Here is a 24,041-nt window from a genome sequence, read left to right on the forward strand (position 1 = left end):
GTGTGGAATATGGGATTATTCTTGGTCACTGGGGCATCTAGCAGCACACAGAAACTGTGACAAGAGAAAATCCCACACAAATTTCCAGAACTTCTAGGGGATGGTACGACCCCTGTGGTAAACAAAATATGAACTCTTTGCAAACAGAGATTTTTTCCCAATTCATATTTATAGCCTCCAGGTCTCCACAGTGCCTGACACTAAATGTGTGTTTGCTGAGTCAAAGGAGCTACGATGAGATTTGCTGGGGTGTTTGTATAATGTACCAGCAGTTTCCATGGATATTCCAACAAAATGTAGCTTACTGTCAGAGATTTCACATGCTCATGTCAGCTTTGATCTCTTTCAAAATACAAATATAATGCCCTACCCACCTGACCAGTATTTTTCCTACTTATTTTTGTCCATTTCTACTGTGAAGGTACAATACCTTCATGGAGGTCCATTCTTAAGAGAGCAACAACAATGAACCAGACTTATATACTGACCCTTGCAGGTGCTACCTAACTGAATCCCCTTTCTGACCTTCCCATCGATGTTCATTTTTTGGTTTGATAAATGTGATACATTCTTAAAATATCCTAATGGAGATGTCAAATAGGCATTTGGATTCAAAAAGTTCAGAGAAGCCTGGACTGGAGATCAGAAAATCTGGGTCATGAGCAGAGAACGGGTTTTGAAAGCCATAGGAAAGGAGGATTTCACAGGGCAAGAGAGGAGGGCAGGACACAGCCCCAGAGTGCATTTCTGATACTGATAGGTTTAAAAAAAAATGCACATATGAACAGTACTAGCAGCCATGTTTAGAAAAGAAAACAAAAATCAAAATAAAACTTCACAACCCACAAGAGCAGGAACTAGTCAATCGGAAATCCTAGCAACATCTGTAAACTATCCATGCAAGAAGAAGGAGTGAGGTATAGCCAACTTGAAATACACATGGTATTTTTATGTGACATGTAATTAGTTTTAGGAACTCACTACCACAGAATATTTATTTTGGGGTAACTAGCATAGAAAGTCTAAAAAAAGAATTCTTTTAGACAGTTGTAAGGGATAAGAATAGTGTTACAACACATTAGGTAAGAAGCTGTGTGGTACCCACTCCCTCTCACATTTACCTGGCCTTGCTAAATGAATGTTCCAAAGGCCAGAACAGTCTACAGACACACTAAAATGGTTTCTTTCAACTACAAGGTGACATAACTTCCCAGGTGCTTGGGTAGTTTTTTTCAAGCCCAGTTTCTCAGAAGCACCTGAATCAGCCAGACCATAAATGGATAGAGGATACAGGAGGAAATGCAATGTCATTTCTGGAGCCCTTCTAAAAAAGTAATGTGCTCCCAAAAGTTCTGATTTATTACTTTCCTATTGAGATTTTTTTTTTAAATCCACCTCTTTTTATCATAGTTTTAATACAGTGAAAAACATTAATTTCCTAGAAGCATCTTCTATAAAATTAAAAAGAGTAGCCTTAGGATTCTTCACCTACATTTAGTCTGTACCTTGGAAGCATTTTCTATAACAGCCTCTTAAATAATCAACTATAAAACAGGAAAATCAGTGTCAAGATGAATATAGATTTAAAAGACAGTAATTCATCTAAGCTTTGTGACTGCCTTTGGTAAATTCAGTTTTCGTCTCTGGCCTTTGATCCCTAAACCTCTACTGCCATGTAATATTACTTTCTTGTTCAAAAACGTATTTTATTCTTAGAAAATATGGATATCAAGGCCCTATTCTTAAATTCCCTCTGGCATTCATACCACCATCATCACCACCAACAGAAGTAATTTAGGAAGTCATCTGTGAGGTGTAATGATAGTAAGACCTCCGCAACAGCAGTCAAGAAGCAAGAGATCTTATTCCTCAGTTTTGCCTTAGACTCTGAGGTCCAGTCTGTGACTTCATTTCTCTGGGTCTTTGCTCACCTTTAAAATAGGTGTGTTGTACCACATGATATCTGGAAGCTCTGCTATAATTTTATACTTTTGGCTTATCCCCCTGGGCCTCTCATAGTGTCCCATGCCAGAGCAAACCCAGCCCCAAACTATTGCCTGGCCTCTGCCAGTAGGCTGCAGGCACTGAAGCAGTTTGCACAGTGGAAAAAAAAAAAAAAAATTACGTTTTTGTCATTAAAAATAAATTAAAATGTTTTATTATATATTGATACTATTTAAAATGCCAGACATACAAAAATCAAATGGACTTAGTTATCTATGAAAAAAAGCATACTAAAGAAAAATTTTTTAAATCTACTTTGTTGCAATTGTCAAAGTTCCTTGTGCCCAACTGGTTTCATTGATAAGAAATTCTGTTTAAGTGAAGGAGATCAAAAGAGGAAGCAGCTTTTTGAAATGTCACCTACTTTTAAGCAGTAAGAATTCTGTGTTTTAGGATCAGATTATTCTTTTAAGCTAAAAACTATTTTTTTTTTTTAATTCGGAAACAAGACCTTTTTGTCTTTAGCTAGCATAGAAGCCATTAATGTGCATATTTTCATATCCTACTTAGAAGCCCTATTCCCTTAGGACTTACTAAAGAGATGTAATTATGGTCACCAGCAATCTCTTTAGCCTCTTTGAGCAGAGTTTTCTTTGAATTTGTATTCACAAGGAAGCATTTCACCTTCAGGTGAAATAAGCATGTTAATGGGTAGATTGGCGTGACCATTAATACTGTGCTGGAATACTACATTGGGCTTCCCTGGTGGCTAGACGGTAAAGAATCTGCCTGGAATGGGGGAGACCTGGGTTTGATTCCTGGGTCAGGAAGATGCCCTGGAGAATGAATACTACGTGGGCTGAGAGACAGAATCCTCTGTTCCCACACTCTGTTTGCTGTCTCTTAATAGCCAGTAAAAGGGGAAAAAATCAACTAGATTGTGCTAAAATAATGGGTCAACTACAAAGTATGAGTGATGTTTACTGAACAATGATGTAGCTATTCCTGCTGTTTGTAAGCCTTCTCCCTTGTCCTACCTTCCAGAAACATGGTAACATTGTACCTTCCAGCTTTCTCTGGTGAGGAAGGAGGTGGATGTGATAGTTCTGGCAGATTTGTGAGTTTAAATGATACAAGTCACTTGTACATTAGAGCACCTCATTGCCTGTATATGACTCCCAACATTTTCTTTCCCAGCAAACCAACCTTGTTCCAGATATTAATTTTTATAAGATCCTAGGTCCTGGACAGAGAGGACAATGCTAACAGCCTTCATTTTCACAAAAACCCTCTGATGCAGAGACTGGAATCTGTTTTACAGGCAAGGAAATTAAGGTTCAGAGAAGTGAAGTAATTTTCCCTACGGTGACCTAGCTGAGGATTTTTTTTTTTTTTTTCTCTCTCTCTAATAGGAGCTGAAATCTAGCAGTGGAGTCCAGTGAAAAATACTCACAAAGCAGAGGAAAGCCTCTGAGTTCCTTCAACCAGAGTTCTTTTCTCTGCTGGAGATACAAACGTCCTGGGATGGGACTCAGAGTCATATCCTTGGGCAAAGTGATCCCAGTGGATTTTTTAAATGCTTTTTTCACCTGCTCCTTCAGCTAGAGGAGGCCACTGTTGTTTTTCTTTCCTGATGAAATTAAATATCCCAGCTTCCTTACCGGACTTGAGTTCTAAGTCCAGACCCTTCAGGATAGAGAACATGAGGCAAACACTTTATAGTTTAGCTCCTTTATTAGAAACAGCAATCCTAGGGAAGCAGGGGCTAGCAAAAGAAGAGTAAGCAAAAAAGGAAGACAAATTTAAGCGGGTGCTTGACTGACTGAGAAGCTGCTGTTTTGTATAAAGTACAACAGACTGCTCAGTCTCACAGGACCATCTTCTAGAGAAGTTGTGTGAACTACTGCATTTCAGGACAGAAGAGCGAGGAATTTATTCACCAGGATAAATGATATAAATGATAGATAGATAGATGCATAGATATAGGATGAGGTGGCATGGATGGCTGTATGGACAGATGGACAAAATATAGATCTTCCAGAATTTTACATTGTGTCATAGGTGATCACTTAAATGCCTGTCTCCTTCCTAACACTGCAGGTCCCTAGCGAGAAGAGTCAATTGTTAAAGGCTTAGGTTCAGACAGGATTAGGTTTGAATCCTATCTTCAAAGTATACTAGCTCTGTGACTTTTGAGCAATCACTCAACTTCTTTGAGGCTCCGTTTCTTCATCTATAAAATGGGGATTAATACTATCATCTCAGAGGTGATTGGAGGGGTAGATGACAAGTGAAGTATAGAACTTACTATGTCATGATGTTATAATATACTATGCTATTATTATTCACCATGTCATCCAGTACTTCCAAAAGGATGTTTCACATTGTTGTAGGCACATGATAAACATCTACATGTTTAAGTCACATCCTGTTTTATTCTATTTCCATTTCTAGTTTCTATTTCATTTCCTAACCACCATGGCTGTTCTTTTCTAAATTTCTCTCTCCAGATGCCCTTAACCATATATTGATTGGGCTTCAATCTAAATCATCACCAACCAGAGTAATTCATAAGATGATGTGAACAAGGAATTATCTTCAAAGAAAGGTAGAAATAAAATGGGACTTAATAATTGATGTTCAAAAATATCAACATACTAAAATGTATTGCCAATTCTGAGTCCAAAGTGCCAGGAACTTTGTAGCTGGAAAATTCTGGAAAATTCTAGGGATGTCACCCTTGTGCTTGTCTGGTGGGCTTGAATGGATATAATTAAAAGGAAAATTGTGGCCAGCTCTGTTGTTGAGTTGAAATTTTCAAAATGGATGTTATATCCCAAATCTGGTGATTATGACCCAGCAATTCACCTGCAATGCAGGAGACACAGGAGACATGAATTCAATCTCTGGGTCAGGAAGATCCTGTGGAGAATTAAATGGCAACCCACTCCAATATTCTTGCCTGAAAAATCCCATGGACAGAGGAGCCTGATGGGCTACAGTCCAGGAGATTGCAAACGGTTGGACACAACTGAATGAATGACTAAACAAATAAGCAAAGAGAAGAAATTAAGATCTGAGATTCAAAATGCGGGAGATGTCCACATATCTGCCTTGGAAAGTTTGACGTGTTTACTTGCATCACAAGTTCTTAGAGATTTTTCTCATTTATTTGTTAATCTAGCAAATGTTAATTATCTGTAAAACTCTGAAGCAGCAAAAGCACCAGAAGCAAATCTGCTCTGACAATTCTTGTAGATTCCAGACATAAACAAGGTACTGCTAATTAATTCTAAAAGCCTCCAAACAAACAACTAAAGGGAAAGTTCTTGAAGGGAACAACAACAAAACGCATTTAACGTTAAGTTTTACCTAGAGACAGTTCTTCAGCCTCACGGGAAGCAAAGAGTGTAAAGTCTGGCCCAGCGATTCATCTAATAAATCATAATTGTTCCTGTTTCCTTTCTCCTGTTTATGTAGCAAAAGCTGTTGGCAGCACATCAGTTCCTAATCGATGAATAGATTTAATGCATTTGCTCTGCATCCTTACCTAGAGACCTCATCCTGGCTGTTCTGGAAATGATTAAGCAGTGGCAGACCCTCAGGTAGAGAAATGGAAGCAGCAGATAAACCTCTCAAATGAGCCACCTGCTTTTCCCACATTTACCTTCAAAATAGAAGCTAAATACAAACAGAATGATCCATGCAAAATGCCAAGCAAAATGAAAGATGCTTAAAAAAAAAAAAAAAACTTCCTTTAGGCAAATTTTGTCATCACTATCATTTTACAGATAAGAAAGTTACAGATTTTGTGCTTGTCCTTGAAAACGCATCCTTTACCTGGAGGCTCTGTATGTGTCTATAGAATCACCAGCAATCCTAATTATACCTAGTAGGTATTCAATATCTACTGGATTGAATAAAATTAAAATATATATTGGATACTTTCTGTGTATAAGACACCATGAAAAAAGCAGGGAATGTGTCAGTCACTCAGTCATGTCCAACTCTTTGTGACCCCATGGACTGTAGCCTGCCAGTCTCCTCTGTCCATGGGATTCTCCAGACAAGAATGCTGGAGTGGGTAGCCATTCCCTTCTCTAGGGCACTTTCTGATCCAGGGATTGAATCCAGGTCTATTGCGTGACAGACTTGATTCTTTACCCTATGAGCCACCAGGGAAGCCCATAAGACCTTATGCATGCTGCTTGCTAAGTCGCATCAGTTGTGTCTGACTCTTTGCAACTGTAACCCTCCAGGCTCCTCTGTCCATGGGGTTCTCTAGGCAAGAATAATGGAGTGGTGGCCATGCCCTCCTCCAGGGAATCTTCCCAACCCAGGGGTTGAACCCACATCTCTTACAACTCCTGCATTGCCAGGCAGGTTATTTACCACTAGCGCCACCTGGGAAGCCTGTAAGACAACCACGCTAAACATTTAAGGTATATGGAAACAAATCCTTTTCTATCTGAGCCCTTTAATCAAATCTGTGGAACTGCCTTTCGACCAAGTCAATGATACAAGTTGGGAAGATACTGGAACTGATTTTAAAAACGAGTCAGAGATGCTTTTTCTGAAAACAACTTAAGAATAGGATAAATAACTGACTGGGGCACATTTTAGGTTTGTGACTTCCTACTGAACAAGAGACTTCAAAATGTCTCCAAAAATGAATCTGATTCAAAATGTTCCCTATTTCCCACCTCCTGTGTAATTAGCATATGTAGTCATGACTCATTCTTGTCTGGAATCTTATTCTTTACCAAGTTTATTTGTGTCCCTTTACTCAATTGAAAACAATTGTATAGGAATAGATGAAATAAGAATTATCTCTTTTTAGAGCTAAGATAATGGCCAAGGGTTATTAAGCTGGTGGTTGAACTGAATTTGGAACCCTAATATGCAGGTTCCCAGCAAAGAGATCTGGTTAGTTCATATCAATCTAATGGATCTAAACCCTGTACATTTTTCATATCTTATTATTCATCATCCATTTAGCATTTTTCTTGAAACTTTCTGTAAAATCCCTACTCTTTTTTTCCTTCTTTTTTTTTCATCTCATCTTGCAAATGTTTGTAAAGTCCCAAAGGTTATATTTTAACATTTTTTTATGTATAAAATCCCTGGGTAATGCCATGCTACTTCTCTGTTTCTGGAACCATTTATGTGCTCATAACCCTGTGCTAAGTCACTTCAGTCGTGTCCAACTCTTTGCAACCCCATGGACTGTAGCCTACCAGGCTCCTCTGCCCATGGGATTCTCTAGGCAAGAATACTGGAGAGGGTTGCCATGCCCTCCTCCAAGGGATCTTCCTGACCCAGGGATTGAACTTGCATCTCTTTAAATCTGTGTCTTTAGCTGCATTTCTATCCTGAATACCTGATACATATATTTAAGTGTCTACTCGACATCATCACTTGAGTCTCATTGTTGGAGGACCCAGAACCAAATTCATTGTCTTCCTCCATAACTGCCTCTTTCTCCTGCTGTCAGTAATTAACAGCAACACCACATACCTAATAGTCATAATTCATGGGCATGTCCTCCTTTACTCTTTCTAGTACCTCCCTCCACGGGCAATTAGCTAACATATATCTATCTTTTCTCTCCTCCTTACTACTACCTCATTTCAGCTTCTCATTTCTGACCTGTTTCTCTATTGAGTCTTTTCTTGATCCTTTTTTTACCTTTGTTTTCCCTCTCATTGTTTTGCAGTGATTTGTGACTTTTTACACCAACAGAGGCTTTTGGATGAATTCTTGTAGGAAATAGGAACATTAACTTCCTCGGCTCTATTGTTCAGTAATATTTCCTGAGCATAGTAATTGTCTCAATAAGTGTTTGCTGAATGAATGAATAAATAAATAATTTAAGGATTGGAAGAAATAGGGAAGAGGCCACTATACCAGGTGTATGCTTAATTGCTTAGTCATGTCCGACTCTGCTATCCCATGGACTGCAGCCCTCCAGGCTTTTCTGTTCATGGGATTCTCCAGGCAAGAATACTGGAGTGGGTTGTCATGCCCTCCTCCAGAGGATCTTCCCAACCCAGGGATCGAACCCAGATCTCTAGCATCGCAGGTGAATTCTTTACTGTCTGAGCCTCCAGGGAAGCCCCATTATACCATAAGACTATAGAAAGTTAAATAAGCTAACCTTCATAGCAAAAGAGTTTTTTTTTTTTTTTTAATAAGCTTTGTAGTTTATACTACAAGAGATCTTTAGGAAACTCACTGTGGTATATATCCTGAATGTTTCTTTTCTTGGCTAAGATGAATTGTAAAATATCATGGTTTCCAAATTGACCAGAAGTTTAGCTAACTCTGGTAGTCCTCAAATAGTTCTTTGCGGCAAAGATCATGACGAGGGATCACAAAAGGAACTCCCAAACCAAGTAGTTATTTCAAGCTTTGTGTGGGCTCCTTTTAATGAATTTTCCATAAACGGAAACCCACTGGGTCACTCGTGGTTCTTCATACCGGAGAATAAGCGCAGCAGCAGGGGACTGACTGCATTGCATCACGCAAAAGTAAACTTGATGGAGAAAGTATATTCCTGTATCCTTTAAGCAGCAAATACCGGTAGTCAGCTATACTGAAATCACGTGTCATCTAAGACATTTCCATATCAGTTACCTTGGACAGGTGCTAGTCTTAGCACAAAGAAAGAAACACCATCCATTCATGTGGACTTAAGGAAGGCACTGGGTGATCTCACTTCTATAATCTCCTAACACTATGCTCTTGAGTCTGAATGAAAAACTAGCATGTTAGGGCTATGCAATGTTAAAGGATTTGGTCAAAATATACTATTCTATGGCACATGCTCTGGGTTTTAATTCTGCTTCCACTAATTACTGTGACCTGGACTGGTTCCTCATTTACTTTTGTACTTTTGTAGCTGGTGGACAGATATAGAGTGGGAAGAGGAAGAAAGAAAAAATGGAGAGAAAATTCCATTTTAATGTTTCTTTATCATTATCACATGTAAAATAGACAGCCAGTGGAAATTTGCTGTGTGACACAGGGAGCTCAACCCAGTGCTCTGTGATAACATAGAGGGGTAGGATGGGGAGGGAAATGGGAGGGAGGTTTAGGAGGGAGGGGTCATATGTATACCTGTGGCTGATTCATGTTGATGTACAGCAGAAAACAACACAATATTGTAAATCAATTATCCTCCAATTTAAAAAAAAGTTAAGCATGAAAAAGCAGCTTCTTTTATAGGAAACTATAATATAGGACACTCTTATATAGGACACTTCAGGCTTCTGCAGAGACACCTATGCACAAGTCCTAGCTTTTGCAGATATTCATCAGTATTTATTCACTTCACACAAAAATTACTTTTGTACTCTTCTTAGACTTTAAATGTTATCAGCTGGCAAAGGACACAGAGCCAGTGTTAAGATGGACTGTCCTCCTTTGGCATATTTTTCATTGCTTTTCTAGAAAATGCAGAAGAAAGAGGGGATTGAGATGAAGAGGTTTATTAATTTTGCCAATCCTCTGTCAAGAATTGGTTCCAGAAATTCCATGCGGGAATTGAGGCTAACCAGAGATGGAGAGCTAAGCATCTAATTTTGGCCACACAGAGCTCTGTCTTTTTACCAAAGTGGAAAATTTTCAAGTAAATCACAGAGGCCCATAGAATTTGCTGAAAACAAGTCTGCAGTTCTTTAAGGCTTTCCAATTTTTAAAAATATATATGATAATTCCATGCGGTAGCCTAGGGGAAATGATCTTCACTATTATATAATTGCTCTCTAATCCTTAAGTCAACCTAATTTATTAATTTTTTTCCTCTGTGGATTCCTTTCACCTCAGCTTCCCTGTATTTTGAAGAAATGGCAACTAATTTCTTAAGCATGGTTTCAGAAAACCAACAGTGTCATGTCCAATTGCCTAGAAAAATACAAATTGCATCAGTATTCTCGGTCAGATCTTGTATTTGTGTGGCTGCTTCTAGTGAGGAACACTAGAAATGGTTTTCCCATTTCATCCTCATCTCTTCTTGGTAAGAGAGAAAAGAGTCAGCTAATGGGTAAATGAGCTGCGTTGTCATGGGAAGGGCAGGATGATGGGAAATCAGGCAGGGTTAAGTCTCAGGACTGCCAGCCCTACCAGGATGGGGCTCACTCAGCCACAGTAAGCAAGACAAATGTGTCCCTGTGGACCTCTGAGCTGGGCCTCTTGAAAAAACAGAACCCTCAAAAGTGGCTTTTCAGGAAATCAAAAGTGAACATCAAGACATAAAAAAATAAAAACATTTCTCATTGCTTTCATGTGTCTTTGCAAGTTGCATCAGGAATACTTCGTTCCCTAGCGTTGAGGATGTTAGAAATAATTCAGCCAAACCCACACAAAGGGCCTTTCAGAAATATAGTACAATATTATTAGAATGACCAAGTAGCAACAAAGTTAGTTCATCTTGCTTCATTTCCTTCAAAAGATTGATCGTTATCTGTAATTATTTATTCCTTCACTTCTCTGTCTTCTCGCTAGACTGTGAGCAGTCTGAAGAGCATCCTTGTTTTGTGGGTCACCATATGCTAAGACCTTCTACAATGCCTGGTACACAGTGGGTGGTCAAGAGACATATGTTGAATGAATAGATTTCTGAAAGATACAGACCAAACCAGAGCTTTCACTCATTACTGGTCCATTTCTTTCTTCTACTGTTGACCCACTTTATCTTAGCCAATAAAAAGCCCCAGGGGAATTCAAGAACATCCTTTTCCCCAAAACCATTGGGTCATGAGAGTGTCTTGAAAATATCAAGGCAGCCCCAATTTTCCACTGTAGTTATCTTTTGTTGGTTAGCGGTCCTTTACATTATAGCACTCTGAAAACTGCTCTCAGTTAAAAGGTCTGTGGCCCTAGGGAAGATATTTTATTCAATTCTGGTTTATCAGCTCATATTAGGTCCAAACTGCCTTGTTGCTAGCCATATCCCAATAAGAAATGAGGGCATGTGTATATGCATGCTCAGTTGTGTCCCACTCTTTACGACCCCATGGACTGTAGCCCACCAGGCTCCTCTGTCCATGGAATTTTCCAGGCAAGAATAGTTGAATGGGTTGCCATTTCCTTCTCCAGGGGATCTTTCCAACCCAGGGATCAAACCCGCATCTCTTGCATCTCCTGTATTGGCAGGTGGATTCTATTGCTTATTAAAATGCCCAAATGCTTATGAAAAAGGCCTTTCTTTACCTCTGTCATTCCTCATTCAAAAAGGAGTGCTGTTTTCCTAGCTTGGCACACTTTCCTCCAGGTCAAAGGGTTTCTGTGAGATTTGCTGAGTTCTGCAAAGAAGAGAGTTTAGAAAAAATTATTGTGTTTAGCCTGTTGCTTCCCAAAAGTCTGAAAATAGTCAGTGTTGATCCCTGTACCAAAAACAAACAATAAAAGCCAAACAAACAACCCCTACACAGAAACAACACTTTTTCTCTTAATTAGTGTGAAGAACTACTTCAGTGTTCCCTTGAAGACCTTTTGAGATCTAGAATACAAGATAGAATACTCATTTGGAGCCACCTTCACAAGCAGGATTCTGGCCCACACAACTCTCTCTACTATGCACACACCTCTTTGGCCATTATGGATAGAAACTTCTGAAACCCTGCCTACTCCCTCAAGTTTTCCCCAGTTAACCTCAAGAGAGGTGATCATTTCATTTTCTAGACATCAGTCACCTATAAGATTCAAGACTACACTGATATTCTGGAGGAAATATCAGTCTTAAAATTTTAATAGTTTTCCAGCAGATTACCAGCTGCACAAAGATTATATCTTCTCATCAGCGTATTTCTGGTAAGCATGCAATACATATCTGCTGCATGAGTGAATGAATGACCAGAGTGAGTATAATCACCAACTGTTTACATACATGTGAAATCATTACAGCTTAGAACAGGAAAACTGAAAGAAAAATATCTGATCTTAAATATACTACTGTGACCATCACCCCATAATAAAGATTGTAATTTCTCCACCTTCCCCTCCATATTTCCAATCTTTTACTTGCTCACTTTTTTACAACATTCATCTTCTAACACATAATTTATGTATAATTTGTTATTAAAATAAAGTCCATAAGACAGAGTTTGTTGACTATTTTATTCACTCCTGTATCCCAAATACCCAGAACAGAGCCTGGTACATAACTACCAACAAGTGAATAAGTGAAATAATATTTATTGTATATGGGTTCTACAGATGGGAATCATTGCAGGACATTTTTAAATCCTCAGTCCCATCTGAGGATTTAAAATTCAAAATTTTAAATTTAGAATTCACGTCTGTAGAATCAGAATTTTTAGGAATATAAATTCCAGGAATCTACATTTTTATCAAGGAGTCTAGGGATCCTGGTATAGCTATCCTGAGAATCTAGTTCACCTAACTCACTAGTTCACCCAACTCACTAATCTAATGATTATCCTAAAACCCAGGGAGATAAAGTATTACTCAAGGCACACAGGCTATTTAGCAGTGCATCTAAGTGTAATAATTTCTACTTGGATGAGCTTTCCACTCCAGCTATCTATAAGCTATGTTTTCCTAATATACTTTGCTGGTACTGCCATCATGGTCTTGGAGATTAATCTACGTAGAGGCAAGAGTTATGGCTTCTGAACTTGTTTTCTGTGGTCCTAGCTCCGCAGGCAGGAACAGCATGAGGTTCCAGGTAGTAAAGGACTCTGAGGTTAATGATGCTTTTGCACAGAAGAATCACCCCATTTCCATGCTAACATACCACTATTTCCCTTTCTTCTTCTAGTTCCTAGACATCTCCATTAAATGGACCACCCAGGAAACCTTTCCTCCAAAGTACCTTCATTATGACCCTGAGAGCTCTCGTCAGCTGATGTGTGACAAATGTCCTCCTGGCACCTTCCTGAAACAGCCCTGCACGGCAAGGCGGAAGACCGTGTGTGCCCCTTGTCCTGACCACTACTACACGGACACCTGGCACACCAGTGACGAGTGTCTGTACTGCAGCCCAGTGTGCAAGGAACTGCAGTATGTAAAGCAGGAGTGCAGTCGCACCCATAACCGCGTGTGTGAATGTGAGGAGGGGCGCTATCTGGAGCTGGAGTTCTGCTTGAAGCACAGGAGCTGTCCCCCTGGGTTCGGAGTGCTACACCCGGGTATGTACCAGCCAAGTTCATTAACATCACACAGAGTCAGGTAGTGGGGGAAGTTTAAGGGAACAAGTTGGTCCTGATGACATTACAGGATAGCAAATTACAAAGGTAATGGAATCTGCTAGGTATGTACTATGTGTCTGGATGGCTGCCAAAGAACCATTCCTCAGAGGAGCACTTTGCCACGACGGGCCAATTTAGTGACAAATCTCAAATGCAGCAAATCACTCTCTAATGAGATGTGTGATGGATTGCTCTTTCTTAAAGGGACACACTCTTAGTTGCACCATTCATAGCTGATCTATGTCTGTGTTTCACTTTGGCATGGACAGCCTCAGAGTGCAGTGCTTTTGGACAAACATCAGAAATGTTAATTGATACCAAGAGAGTAATTATGCTGATATTAATGAGGCTCTGGCGTGCAAACAGTGAGTAGTTATAATTAATTATATAAAAAGTGAGAATGGCTAGGGGAACTGCAGCTCATTATTAAAAATGAAGCTAGTTTTTCCTTTGGCAGGGGAGTTGAGTGTCTGGGAGGATAACGGCTATAGCAGCATCTCTTCTATGAAGCTGATTCTTTATCTTAGACAAAACAGACTGGCAAGCCAAGAGTAAGTACTTGTCTACAAACAAAGTACTTTCTCTTTTTGCATTTTGAAGAGCAGAGATTAAGGCCACTTTGCACTGAATTTTTTAAAGCTGCAATCCACCTTTTTTTTTTTTTTTTGCTACGTTCATGAAGTTTCAGTATCGTCTGCATGTTCTCCTGGCCTGGAAAAATTAAGAGTATTCACTCACTTTTCTGGAGGAAGCAGTATGGGTATTGATTCCAATTATTCAATTTGAATCAGTGTTTCTCAGTCTCAGCACTACTAACTTTGGGGGCTGAATAATTCTCTTCGTGGGCAGCAGTCCTGTGCATTGTAGCATGTTCAGCAGCATCCCTGGTCTTTAGCCACTAAATGCTAAAATAGTACTCTTTCCACTAAAGTGTCCCCTGGATGGCCAAATCACCCCTAGTTGACAACCATGGGTTCAGAGCATGTGAATTACTCGTAACCATTTTGACTTTCAGAAGTTGCAATATAGAGTCTAAATTATTATCAACATTTTAGGTTTCTGGAGAAGGAAATGGCAACCCACTCCAGTATTCTTCCCTGGAAAATCCCATGGACAGAAGAGCCTGGTAGGCTGCAGTACATGGGGTCACAAAGAGTCGGACACGAATTAAATATATTCAAAAACTGAACTATTAAGTGTCCTAAGTTCTGCATTTTATAAAATCAGTCACAGAGGGTGCAAATTGCATAACAGTTCCTTAAAATGCCTCTAGTATAAGTCTTTGAGGGAGAAATTGGTGACACTTCCTAATTTTTACTGGATGACAATTTGCGACTCAAAAGCTAACCCAAGTTGTAGAGTGAGAAGCCCATCCAACAGAAACAGATGCATTTAATTCCATTCAGTAATTTATATATGTAGGAAAATTCATTAAGCAGGGCATTGCAGTTTGGAAACTAGAAAGTTTTGAAAAATAATGGAAATAGTAAGAATTTTACTCATATAAGCATGAAAATCTGTTTGTAGAATGAAGTAAGCACGCAATCGAAGTCTTAGCACAAAGGTACACAGAGGTTTATTTATTTACTCACCTCTCTCTGCCTAAAATATAAAAAGTTTCCAGACCAAAGAGAAGGCAAGATTCTGCAGTTTTAGTCTAAAGAGTATTTAACATTCATTCTCTGTTGTTTTGAAGTCAGATTGCCTTGTCTTCAGATTTTACAGCTGACCTCTGAACAGCATAACATGGGTTTGAACCTCGTGGGTCCACTTCTATGCAAATTTTTTTCAATAATACTACAGTAATACCTGATCCCCGTTGTGTGAATCTGTGAATGCAGAACTCTGGCTATAGAAGGCTGACTATAAAGTTATAATGGGATTTTCCAATGCAAGGAGGTTGGGTCCTCTAACCCACCATTGTCCAAGGATCAACTGTAGTTAGTTCTATTAGTTGTATAATTCTTATATAATTGTTTATGCCTAGCATGGTGAATTCTCAACTGAAAAGCAAAATTCCTCTTGCCATTCTGTTTCACGTTTTGCCTACCAGATTATACTTTGGGTGTTTCTCTTGACATTAACAAGGCAAAATCATTTACTTAGATGGATACATCCTTTTATAAGAAGTTCTGTCAATCATGAGAGAGGGAAGCCCTTTACAGAAAGGTCATCACATAAAGCCTCCACATATATTAAGAAACTTTCCTTCTATAATTCTTGGATTCCTCTTGGTAAGGAACTTTAAAGGCTAAATTACCTGGAAGAGTGTCTTGTGCCTATGACCTTCTCATTGGAATGCAGAAGAACACCCAAGCCATCAACACGTATGTGATGAATTAAAGATTCTTCTTTGTGCAGCTGACAAAGGGAGATTTGGATCCAGATGTCTAAGACCATTTATTCCCAGAATATTCACAATAAAATAATACCATGCAGTCCATGCCCAAATACCTCTGCTTATGATACTGTAGAATTTGGTGTGGAGTTGGATCCCCTTTAAGGAGAGGAGTATAGTAAGAAAATACTAAAAAAAAAAAAAAGAGAGACCTCTTTGTAAGGTGGTTCCTAAGATAATGTCACTGCAACCCTGGAAATGGCATTTAGCATGTTAAAATTTCATGCTTGGTCTCCCCTTTTCTTTTTTTCTGCCACCTTTTTGTCATTTTTATTGGTCAATGCATTATCAAACCCTTTAGAAAAGAAAGAAGCCAGAGGTGAAAATAAAACCAAATTCACTGTGCTCTTTTTCCCTTTTTTGGTAGAGAATGCAATGAAATGGGAGGTTAAAAGTTTTAATAAATGAAGTTTATTAACTTTCTCTAACTTTCATTTGTTTCTTTAGTATTTGGTATCTTGTGTCAGCCAGAATTGCCCTGGAATAGCTACATTTGAACACTGGAGTCTAAATCTGTTCAACTAGCTTACACTAGATGGAGGTATTTTCATATGCAAATACACTATAATGTATGATCTACTCAGGCATAGAGTCAAGGGTTTTAAAGATGTTTATTTTTAATAGCATCTTGGGTTGTTGACTGGTTCAAGTTTTCCTGCCAATGATTTCCCCAAATTTATCAAGTATCTTTCCACCATGAAAGAAAATGCCCTTTCAGTCACCCTTGCCTGAAATTTTAACGACTGTGCCCTTTTTAAACTCAACAGTTTAAGCAAATGGTATATCATCTTCCATTTATTATGTAACTGCAGGCTTACGCTTAAGTCCACAGTTAACTTTATTGCCACCTTCAAAAGTTTATTAAGATGTTGTAAATTTTTACTTCTTGGGGTTAGCACACTTACGAATTGCTTCACAATTAGGATTCAGAAAAGAAAGAACTTCCGTAGGAATCGATTGGGATTTAACGATGTGGCATACCACGGGTACTGATTTCAAAGAATGATATTACAGTGGTTACACAGCAGTTATTTTCATGATTTTCCAGGGATAATTGTGTGGAGAATATGGCTGACAACAAGATCTTCCTGACAACTTCAGCACAGGCAGGACTAATTGAATATCCTACCCTTCTTTTCTTCCCTCTCCCATTATGTGCTTTGTAGGTAACAACAGAACACATTTGTGTTTGTATTACAAGGAGGAAAGAATGCCTAAGGGGTTCACTGTAGAAGTTTTGTTCTGTCTAATGACGTGAAAAATGAAAATGCCTGAAGTTTCCTGCAACATAATAGTAGCAGTAAAAACCAAGTGAAAAGTCTTACCCCAACTCTGTTAAGATGGTTTCTGCTGCGAGAGTACTTGAGAACAATGTGCTAAACGGCTTGATATTTTTGTAGGAACCCCGGAGCGAAATACAGTTTGCAAAAGATGTCCAGATGGGTTCTTCTCGAATGAGACATCATCCAAAGCGCCCTGTAGAAAACACACGAATTGCAGTGCATTTGGGCTCCTGCTAACTCAGAAAGGAAATGCAACGCATGACAATATATGTTCTGGTAGCAGCGAATCATCGACTCACAAATGCGGAATAGGTAATTATGTTTCAAAATATCAATCTTCGTACCACCTCTGGGTTGAATACAAGACTCTCTGGTCCTTCTTAGTTAAACTTATATTTCCCCTTTCTTGAATTTTAACCAACTAAGACTATTCTCTGTGCATCATTGCTAAAGCCACAACTCAAAAATCTTTCAAAAAGTCTCCATCTTCCTGTAATAGTGCTCCAAACCCTGACTTTCACACTTGAATCACGTTACCCACAGAAAAGGGGTGAAGTAAGATTATGTTGAAGGTCACATTATCAGAGTCCAAGTTGCAGAATGTTTTTAACCTATGCATTTTTATCACTTTTAAGCACATCTGTATTATTAGCCAAAGTATAAATTGGCAACTAAGAAGCCAAGTAATTGAGAGTACTTGGATCGGATTGTGTTAGTCGCTCAGTCGTGTCCAATTCTTTGCAATGCCACGGACCGTCCCAGCCCTCCAGGCTCCTCTGTCCATGGGATTTTCCGGGCAAGAATCCTGGACTGGGTTGCCATTTCGGTCTCCAGGGGATCTTCCCGACCCAAGGATCAAACCCAGGTCTCCCGCATTGCAGGTGGAGTCTTTACATCTGAGCCACGGTGATATAAATAGATGACAAATTAGAAAGGCAATACTGGCTTTGTTACCTGTGGTATTACTGCACCTATTGCACAGAAGTACTGAGTTCCTGTATATGTCTTAAACTCTATTCAGGAAGGGTCACTAGCTCCAAGTTCAAGGTATCTGAATGCACCCCATGTTGGTGATGACACTAATCAGGTTGGTATCCTCATCTTGTTACTCCTGCCAGCACACTAGTCTCAGACCTCCTACCAAGGATTCATCACACCGAGGATAACTGACCTTTTAGTATTTAGTCAGCTTGACTCTCTTCAAACATCTTTTTGTGCAACATAGATGTATATAAAACATAGCAACGTGGATTGGGAGATTTAAGATTTAAGCCTGGTTCCAACATTTTTTCTGTTTTATAAAAATCTTAGCTAAGTCATTCATCCTGTCTGGTTTCTTATTAAATGATGGAATGTGGGGAGGGATGTTAAAAGGAGTAACATCTAACTTTAACATTCTCTTTAATCCATTTATAATTTTATTTATATCACTCTTTGAACACTTACTATTTGCCAGACACTTTTGCTATATGGGTTTTAATCTTTACAAAAACACTGTGAAGTTTGTTCAGGTTACTGTATGAACTTGAATGGCAGAGTCAGGATTCAAACCCAGACCTAATGAATCCAAACACAGACTCTTAATCCCTACGATAGACTAATGCTACCCAGACACTCAGCTTATTGGACCTTTTTTCTAAATGACAAGTTTTTGTGTTTGATTATTTTCCCACTTAATGTATGCTTATACTTCTGTATCCATCCTTGTTCCCAAAGATACTGTGTGTATGTGTGTGTGCAGAAAATAATATGCTATTTCAGGTTACTTTTCAGGCTTTCTTAAAGACAATGATTTGACACTGGCCTTGAAGTAACTTTTAGATACCAGCCAAGCCTTTAAAAGAATGTTTAATAGTTACTTTAAAATATGTTAATATTATATTAAGTAATAGAATTTTTGCTGTAATTTTTTATAGCAATACTATATTTTTATTAGACATTTAGTAAACTCTTCCCCTCCAAAATATTCTAAAAGAATATTTCATGGGACCGAGCTGGATTGGCAATCTGCCATTAACATCAGGCAATAGAAGGTTGATTTTATTCAAATTTTTCATTTTAGCATGCAATATTCTGGAAAATGCAACTGTGTTGGTTTTTGTCCTTTTTTTCTCTATCTCCCTCTCCCTTTCCTTCTTCTTCTTCCTGTTATTATTATTATCCATTAGACATCCAAGATTCCAATTACTGAGTGAAAGTGAAAGTGTGAGTCGCTTAGTCATGTCCGACTCTTTGTGATCCCTTGGACTGTAGGCCACCAGACTCTCCTGTTCTTGGGATTTTCCCAGGCAAGAATAATGGAGTGGGTTGCCATTCCCTTCTCCAGGGGATCTTCCCTACTGAGGGATTGAACCCAGGCTTCCTGCATTGCAGGCAGATTCTTTACCATCTGAGCCACCAGGGAAGCCCAAATTATTGAGTAAATCTTCTTAATCTTCCCACCTTCCTTTTAGACATGACCCTGTGTGAGGAGGCGTTCTTCAGGTTTGCTGTTCCTACAAAGCTTACCCCGAACTGGCTCAGTGTCCTGGTAGACAATCTGCCTGGCACCAAAGTAAATGCAGAGAGCATAGAGAGGATAAAACAGCGACACAACTCACGAGAACAGACTTTCCAGCTGCTGAAGTTATGGAAGCATCAAAACAAAGACCAAGATATGGTCAAGAAGATCATCCAAGGTATGGTAGCCTGAACTAAATAACTCAAACAGAAATCAGAACACCTGCTCATCATACAACAGAAATGAGACTATGTACCTGTTTAGTTGTATGGATGCTGTTTCCCTTTGGGAATTATTGTTGGACTGAAATAGTTTTCAAATGATAGAGGAGAAGCTGTTCCTAGATCAGTCATGCGAGGTTTTATTTTCACCTACTCTACTCTCCAATTTTTCAACTGTCTCTCTGGAAGGAGAGAAAATACATTTCAAATGTAGGAATAAACCTCAGGAAATCTGACTCTGGATCCCTTAGTAGGTGTGCGAGCATCCTGTCTGATATATCTAGAAGTTCTTTAACTATTTTAGATCTTACCTCGCAACTCTACCAAGAAACTATGTGGTATTTATCTGGTAATTCTCTCCAGAGAGAATCTAAGTGTCTAGGTATCCTCTCATTAATCCTCACAATACAGTCTATTTTAAAATTACCATTTTAATAGCACATGTCGTGAGGATTAATGAGATAAGTTCTTTAAAGTGTTTGAGCTTCTTGGAGAAAGGGGCTATTTAAATGCAAGTACTCTCATGTTTTAGTTTTGTAAAGAATCTCCTTTTGAAACTGTGTGTGTGTGTGTGTGTGTGTGTATTATGATGGGAGTGAATTAATACAGAAGGGAAAAGGGAGTAAGTTTCATCCAGAGTGTACTATAAGCTTTGGGATACACAGAAGAGAAAGTTCTGACTTGAATTAGCATTGGGAGGACATTCTGGAAAAAAGGGGGCTTTCATGATGCAATGTTAATGAGAAATCCATTCTGCTCTTCACGTGTAGTTAAATGATTGAGGAATCCTACACAACTCTAAAGCCTCAAACATCTGAAACTGAGGCAACAGATTTTAGGAGACTAACATCTTTGACAGTTGAATGCTTTCACTTGTGCAGAGTAAACTTGTCTTCTGTTTTTGGCAAACAAAATGTATTCTTTGAAAGTATAATTAGCCCTGAAGCAGAAAGAAAGGGAAGTAGAGAAACAGAGACAGTTAGAATTGGATGGGATCGAATTCCCTGTTTTATAAATGAAGACATTTTATCCCAGAAAGATGAAGGGACTTGCCTTAGGTCTTACAGATACTAAATGACTCATGTCATCAACAGAAACATTACTTACTCATCTATGTTTATGTCCTAGCTCATTACCAAAATATTCTCTAGGCCATGTGTATCCTACTGTTCTCTGGCCTCGTATTATTGGATTTTCAGATCTCCTGTGTGCTGATAATCCTCTGGTGCTATTTATTAAAGACTATTTGAAGCAACTAATTTTTCAAATAGCACATATATTGGTATCAATTAATGAAAGTTTATATTACAAAATAGCTAACTGTATTTTTTTTTAAATGTTACGCTTTTCATTTCTTCAGATTTTCTTAGAAAACTGAGAACAATGTGTCTCTAGTTTCTTACTGTTATTTTCCAAATGTGGGCTTTTCACAAAGCTCTGTTGGATGCCGAGAATACAGAAAGCATATTATTCTGTTGTAACACAAAATAATATTGAACTCAGTTCTCAGAAATAACTAGCGTGACCTGAGCCCTCCCTCAAAGGAAAGGAGGAGGTCGGCCTTTAAATTATGAAATGCTGGGGAACTCCCTTTTGCCTCGGGGTAGTTCTGTAGTGGCTTTAGATAGACTGTGTGAATGAATGTCTCTGTTTTTGCTTCATTCAGACATTGACCTCTGTGAAAACAGCGTGCGGAGGCACATTGGACACCTGAACCTCACCTTTGAGCAGCTTCTAAAGTTGATGGAAAGCTTGCCGGGGAAGAAAGTGACGACCGAAGACGTTGAGAAAACAGTGAAGACGTGCAAATCAAGTGAGCAACTCCTGAAGCTGCTCAGCCTGTGGAGGATAAAAAATGGCGACCAGGACACGCGCAAGGGCCTGCTGCACGCCCTAAAGCACTTGAAGACGTACCACTTCCCCAAGACTGTCATTCAGAGTCTCAAGAAGACCATCCGGTTCCTTCACAGCTTCACCATGTACAGGTTATATCGGAAGCTGTTTTTAGAAATGATAGGAAACCAGGTCCAGTCATTAAAGATAAGCTGCTTATAACCGGAAATGGTCACGGAGCTGTTTCCTCACGACGGACCAGATCTGATGAATGACTGTTTCTCAGGCGCTTGAGGAGGGAACAATGATTTCTTTCTCATCACCAAGGACTAGCTTTGACCCCAGGGCCCCAAAAGAAACTATGGTGTGGAGAAAGAACTCTTATCTCTCCCCCAAAGTATAATAAACCCCAAATAGTTTATCCAGCTGACACATCTGGTCCAGTATCTACTGCCTCTATTTTCTCTTGTTACTGCTTGCAGTAATTCAACTGGAAATAAGAAATGAGACTCCATTGTGTCTTACTAAATATCAGAATGTCTAATTTAAATAGCTTTGAGATTTCAGCTGTACTAGAGGCTTTTATTTAAAAGCCATTTTGTTTCTGTAAAAGTTACTAATATATCTGTAACACTATTATAGTATTTGCTATTTATATTCATTCAGATATAAGGTTTGTACATATTACCATCCTAAAGGGAAACTGTGTAAGACTTAATTTTAGAAAGAAAAATATATATATTCTGTTTATTATTATGATACATGAAAGAGATAAAAATATATATTTTTAACAGAATGTTTGTAGCATTTCCTAATATGTACTGCCATTCTTCCTGTGTTGAGTATTTTTGTAATATACTTTAACCTGTATAAGCTGTAATACCATTTTATAGAAAATGCATTATGTAGTCAATTGTTTAACGTTGGAAAGTGTATGAAATATAAATTATCTGAATATTAGATGCTCTGAGAAATTGAATGTACCTTATTTAAAAGATTTTATGTTTTTACTATATAAACAACATCATTAATTAAAGGTTTCAAATTATTTTTCATCGCTTCTCCTCTTGCTTTTATTTAAATGGCACATGAATGGATCTGAGGTTTCACGATTTTCCCTTTCTTTTATCATCAGGACCATTTGGGAACACTGTTAAAAATGCAGATTCCTGGGCCAATTTTTTGAGAAACTCTAGGGAGGAGGGCAGAAACCTGCATTTTTAACATGCTCCAATGTAGTTCTTACTACACATAAGTTGAAGAATTTCTGAAGTCAAGTTTAGTAAACAAACGACACAAGCCACTTATAACTGCTGCCACTAGCATCAAGAGACCAAACTATATAAGTTCTTTTGGTTGCCAGTAATGGACACTTGTGGGCTTCCCAGGTGGCTCAGTGGGTAAAGAAGCTGCCTGCCAATGCAGGAGACACAGGAGATACGGGTTCAATCCCTGGGCCAGGAAGATCCCCTGGAGGAGGGCATGGCAACCCATTCCAGTATTCTTACCTAGAGAATCCCATGAACAGAGGAGCCTTATGGGCTACAGTCCATAGGATCACAAAAAAGTCTGACATGACTGAAGTAACTGAGCAAGCAGGCACGCACTAGAAACTGGCACTATTTAATTTAAGAAAACATTAACTGGAAGGGTGATGTATTTGGTTGAATGGTACTCCCTGCCCAAATTATGTTTATACCATATTCTCCAGAATCTGTCAATGTGCTTTAGAAAAATCATCTGTCTTTGTACGTGTAATTAAGTTGTCTTGAGATGAGAAAATCATCCTTGATTATCCAGGTGGGCCCTACATGCAGTGGCAAGTGTCTTCATAAGAGACACAGAGCAGAAAGACAGAAGAAAAGACAATGTGCAGACAGAGGCAGAGATAGATGGGAGTGATGTGGTTTCAAGCCAAAAAGCCATAAGCGAGGGAAGAGAGGAGCACTTTCTCCCTGAGAGCCTCTGTAGGGAGTACGTCCTGCTGACATCGTGAGTTTGGACTTCTGGCCTCCAGGACTATGAGAGAATTCACATCTGTTGTTTTAAGTCACCCAGTTTGTGGTAATTTGCCACAACAGCCATAGGTACTAATACAGGTTGTATCTAAGCCCCAGAAACAGTAGAATTAAGATAACACTGGGCCCCTGAGTGACAGAAGTTCCTACACTTTGTCTTAGTCTTATATTTCTGTATCTTTCAGTTCAAATTTCTAATTCATAGCAGAGAGACTCTGGTTGTTCAAATAGGGACTGGTGTAAATACACGGCCATTGAGGGTCTGTCTTCATCAGCTTCAGTTCCCAAGAAGGGGATATCACTGTGAATAGGGTCCACACCTCATCCTTTCACAGTCTGCATTTCTCTTTTCTGTCACTTTACTAAGATGTAGATGCAACACCTACATTACAGGTGAAACCTTAATGTAGGTCAAGCCTACCTTTGTGAAATCAGATCATTATGGCTGCTTTGACAGAAGGGTTACTGTTGTCTAGTCGCTAAGTTGTGTTGAACTCTTTCGTAATCCCATGGACTGTAACCCATCAGGCTCCTGGTTCATGGGATTTGCCAGGCAAGAATATTGGAGTGGTTTGCATTTCCTTCTCCAAGGGCCCATCCCAAGGACTGAACCCACATCTCCTGCACTGGC

The 24,041-nt window shown here is 39.0% G+C and overlaps 1 protein-coding gene, 1 long non-coding RNA gene and 1 other non-coding gene across 6 annotated transcripts in view; 2 read left to right on the forward strand and 1 right to left on the reverse strand.

Annotated features, from left to right (window-relative positions):
• The window catches only part of TNFRSF11B (TNF receptor superfamily member 11b), a 28,176-nt gene extending 5,732 nt beyond the window's left edge, over nt 1-22,444 (forward strand). Inside the window, exons 2-5 of the mRNA XM_027561263.1 lie at nt 12,728-13,097; nt 16,956-17,150; nt 19,292-19,516; nt 21,226-22,444. Of these exons, the coding sequence (XP_027417064.1) occupies nt 12,728-13,097; nt 16,956-17,150; nt 19,292-19,516; nt 21,226-21,614 (1,179 nt within the window). The 3' untranslated portion in view covers nt 21,615-22,444. The remainder of the gene's footprint in view (nt 1-12,727; nt 13,098-16,955; nt 17,151-19,291; nt 19,517-21,225) is intronic.
• Nucleotides 1-24,041, reverse strand: part of LOC113904309 — a 343,900-nt gene that overhangs the window by 1,252 nt on the left and 318,607 nt on the right. For all 4 annotated transcript variants that reach the window (XR_003514485.1, XR_003514482.1, XR_003514483.1 and 1 more), the window contains 2 exons: nt 16,881-17,031; nt 11,158-11,249 (listed from right to left, as the gene is read on the reverse strand). This is a non-coding gene — a long non-coding RNA (uncharacterized LOC113904309). The remainder of the gene's footprint in view (nt 1-11,157; nt 11,250-16,880; nt 17,032-24,041) is intronic.
• On the forward strand, nt 1,970-2,104 carry LOC113904556. Its single transcript, XR_003514571.1, has one exon. It is a non-coding gene; the product is annotated as a small nucleolar RNA SNORA42/SNORA80 family (small nucleolar RNA).

The sequence above is a fragment of the Bos indicus x Bos taurus genome, chromosome 14 (assembly GCF_003369695.1).
Source record: "Bos indicus x Bos taurus breed Angus x Brahman F1 hybrid chromosome 14, Bos_hybrid_MaternalHap_v2.0, whole genome shotgun sequence".
Lineage (NCBI taxonomy): Eukaryota > Metazoa > Chordata > Mammalia > Artiodactyla > Bovidae > Bos > Bos indicus x Bos taurus.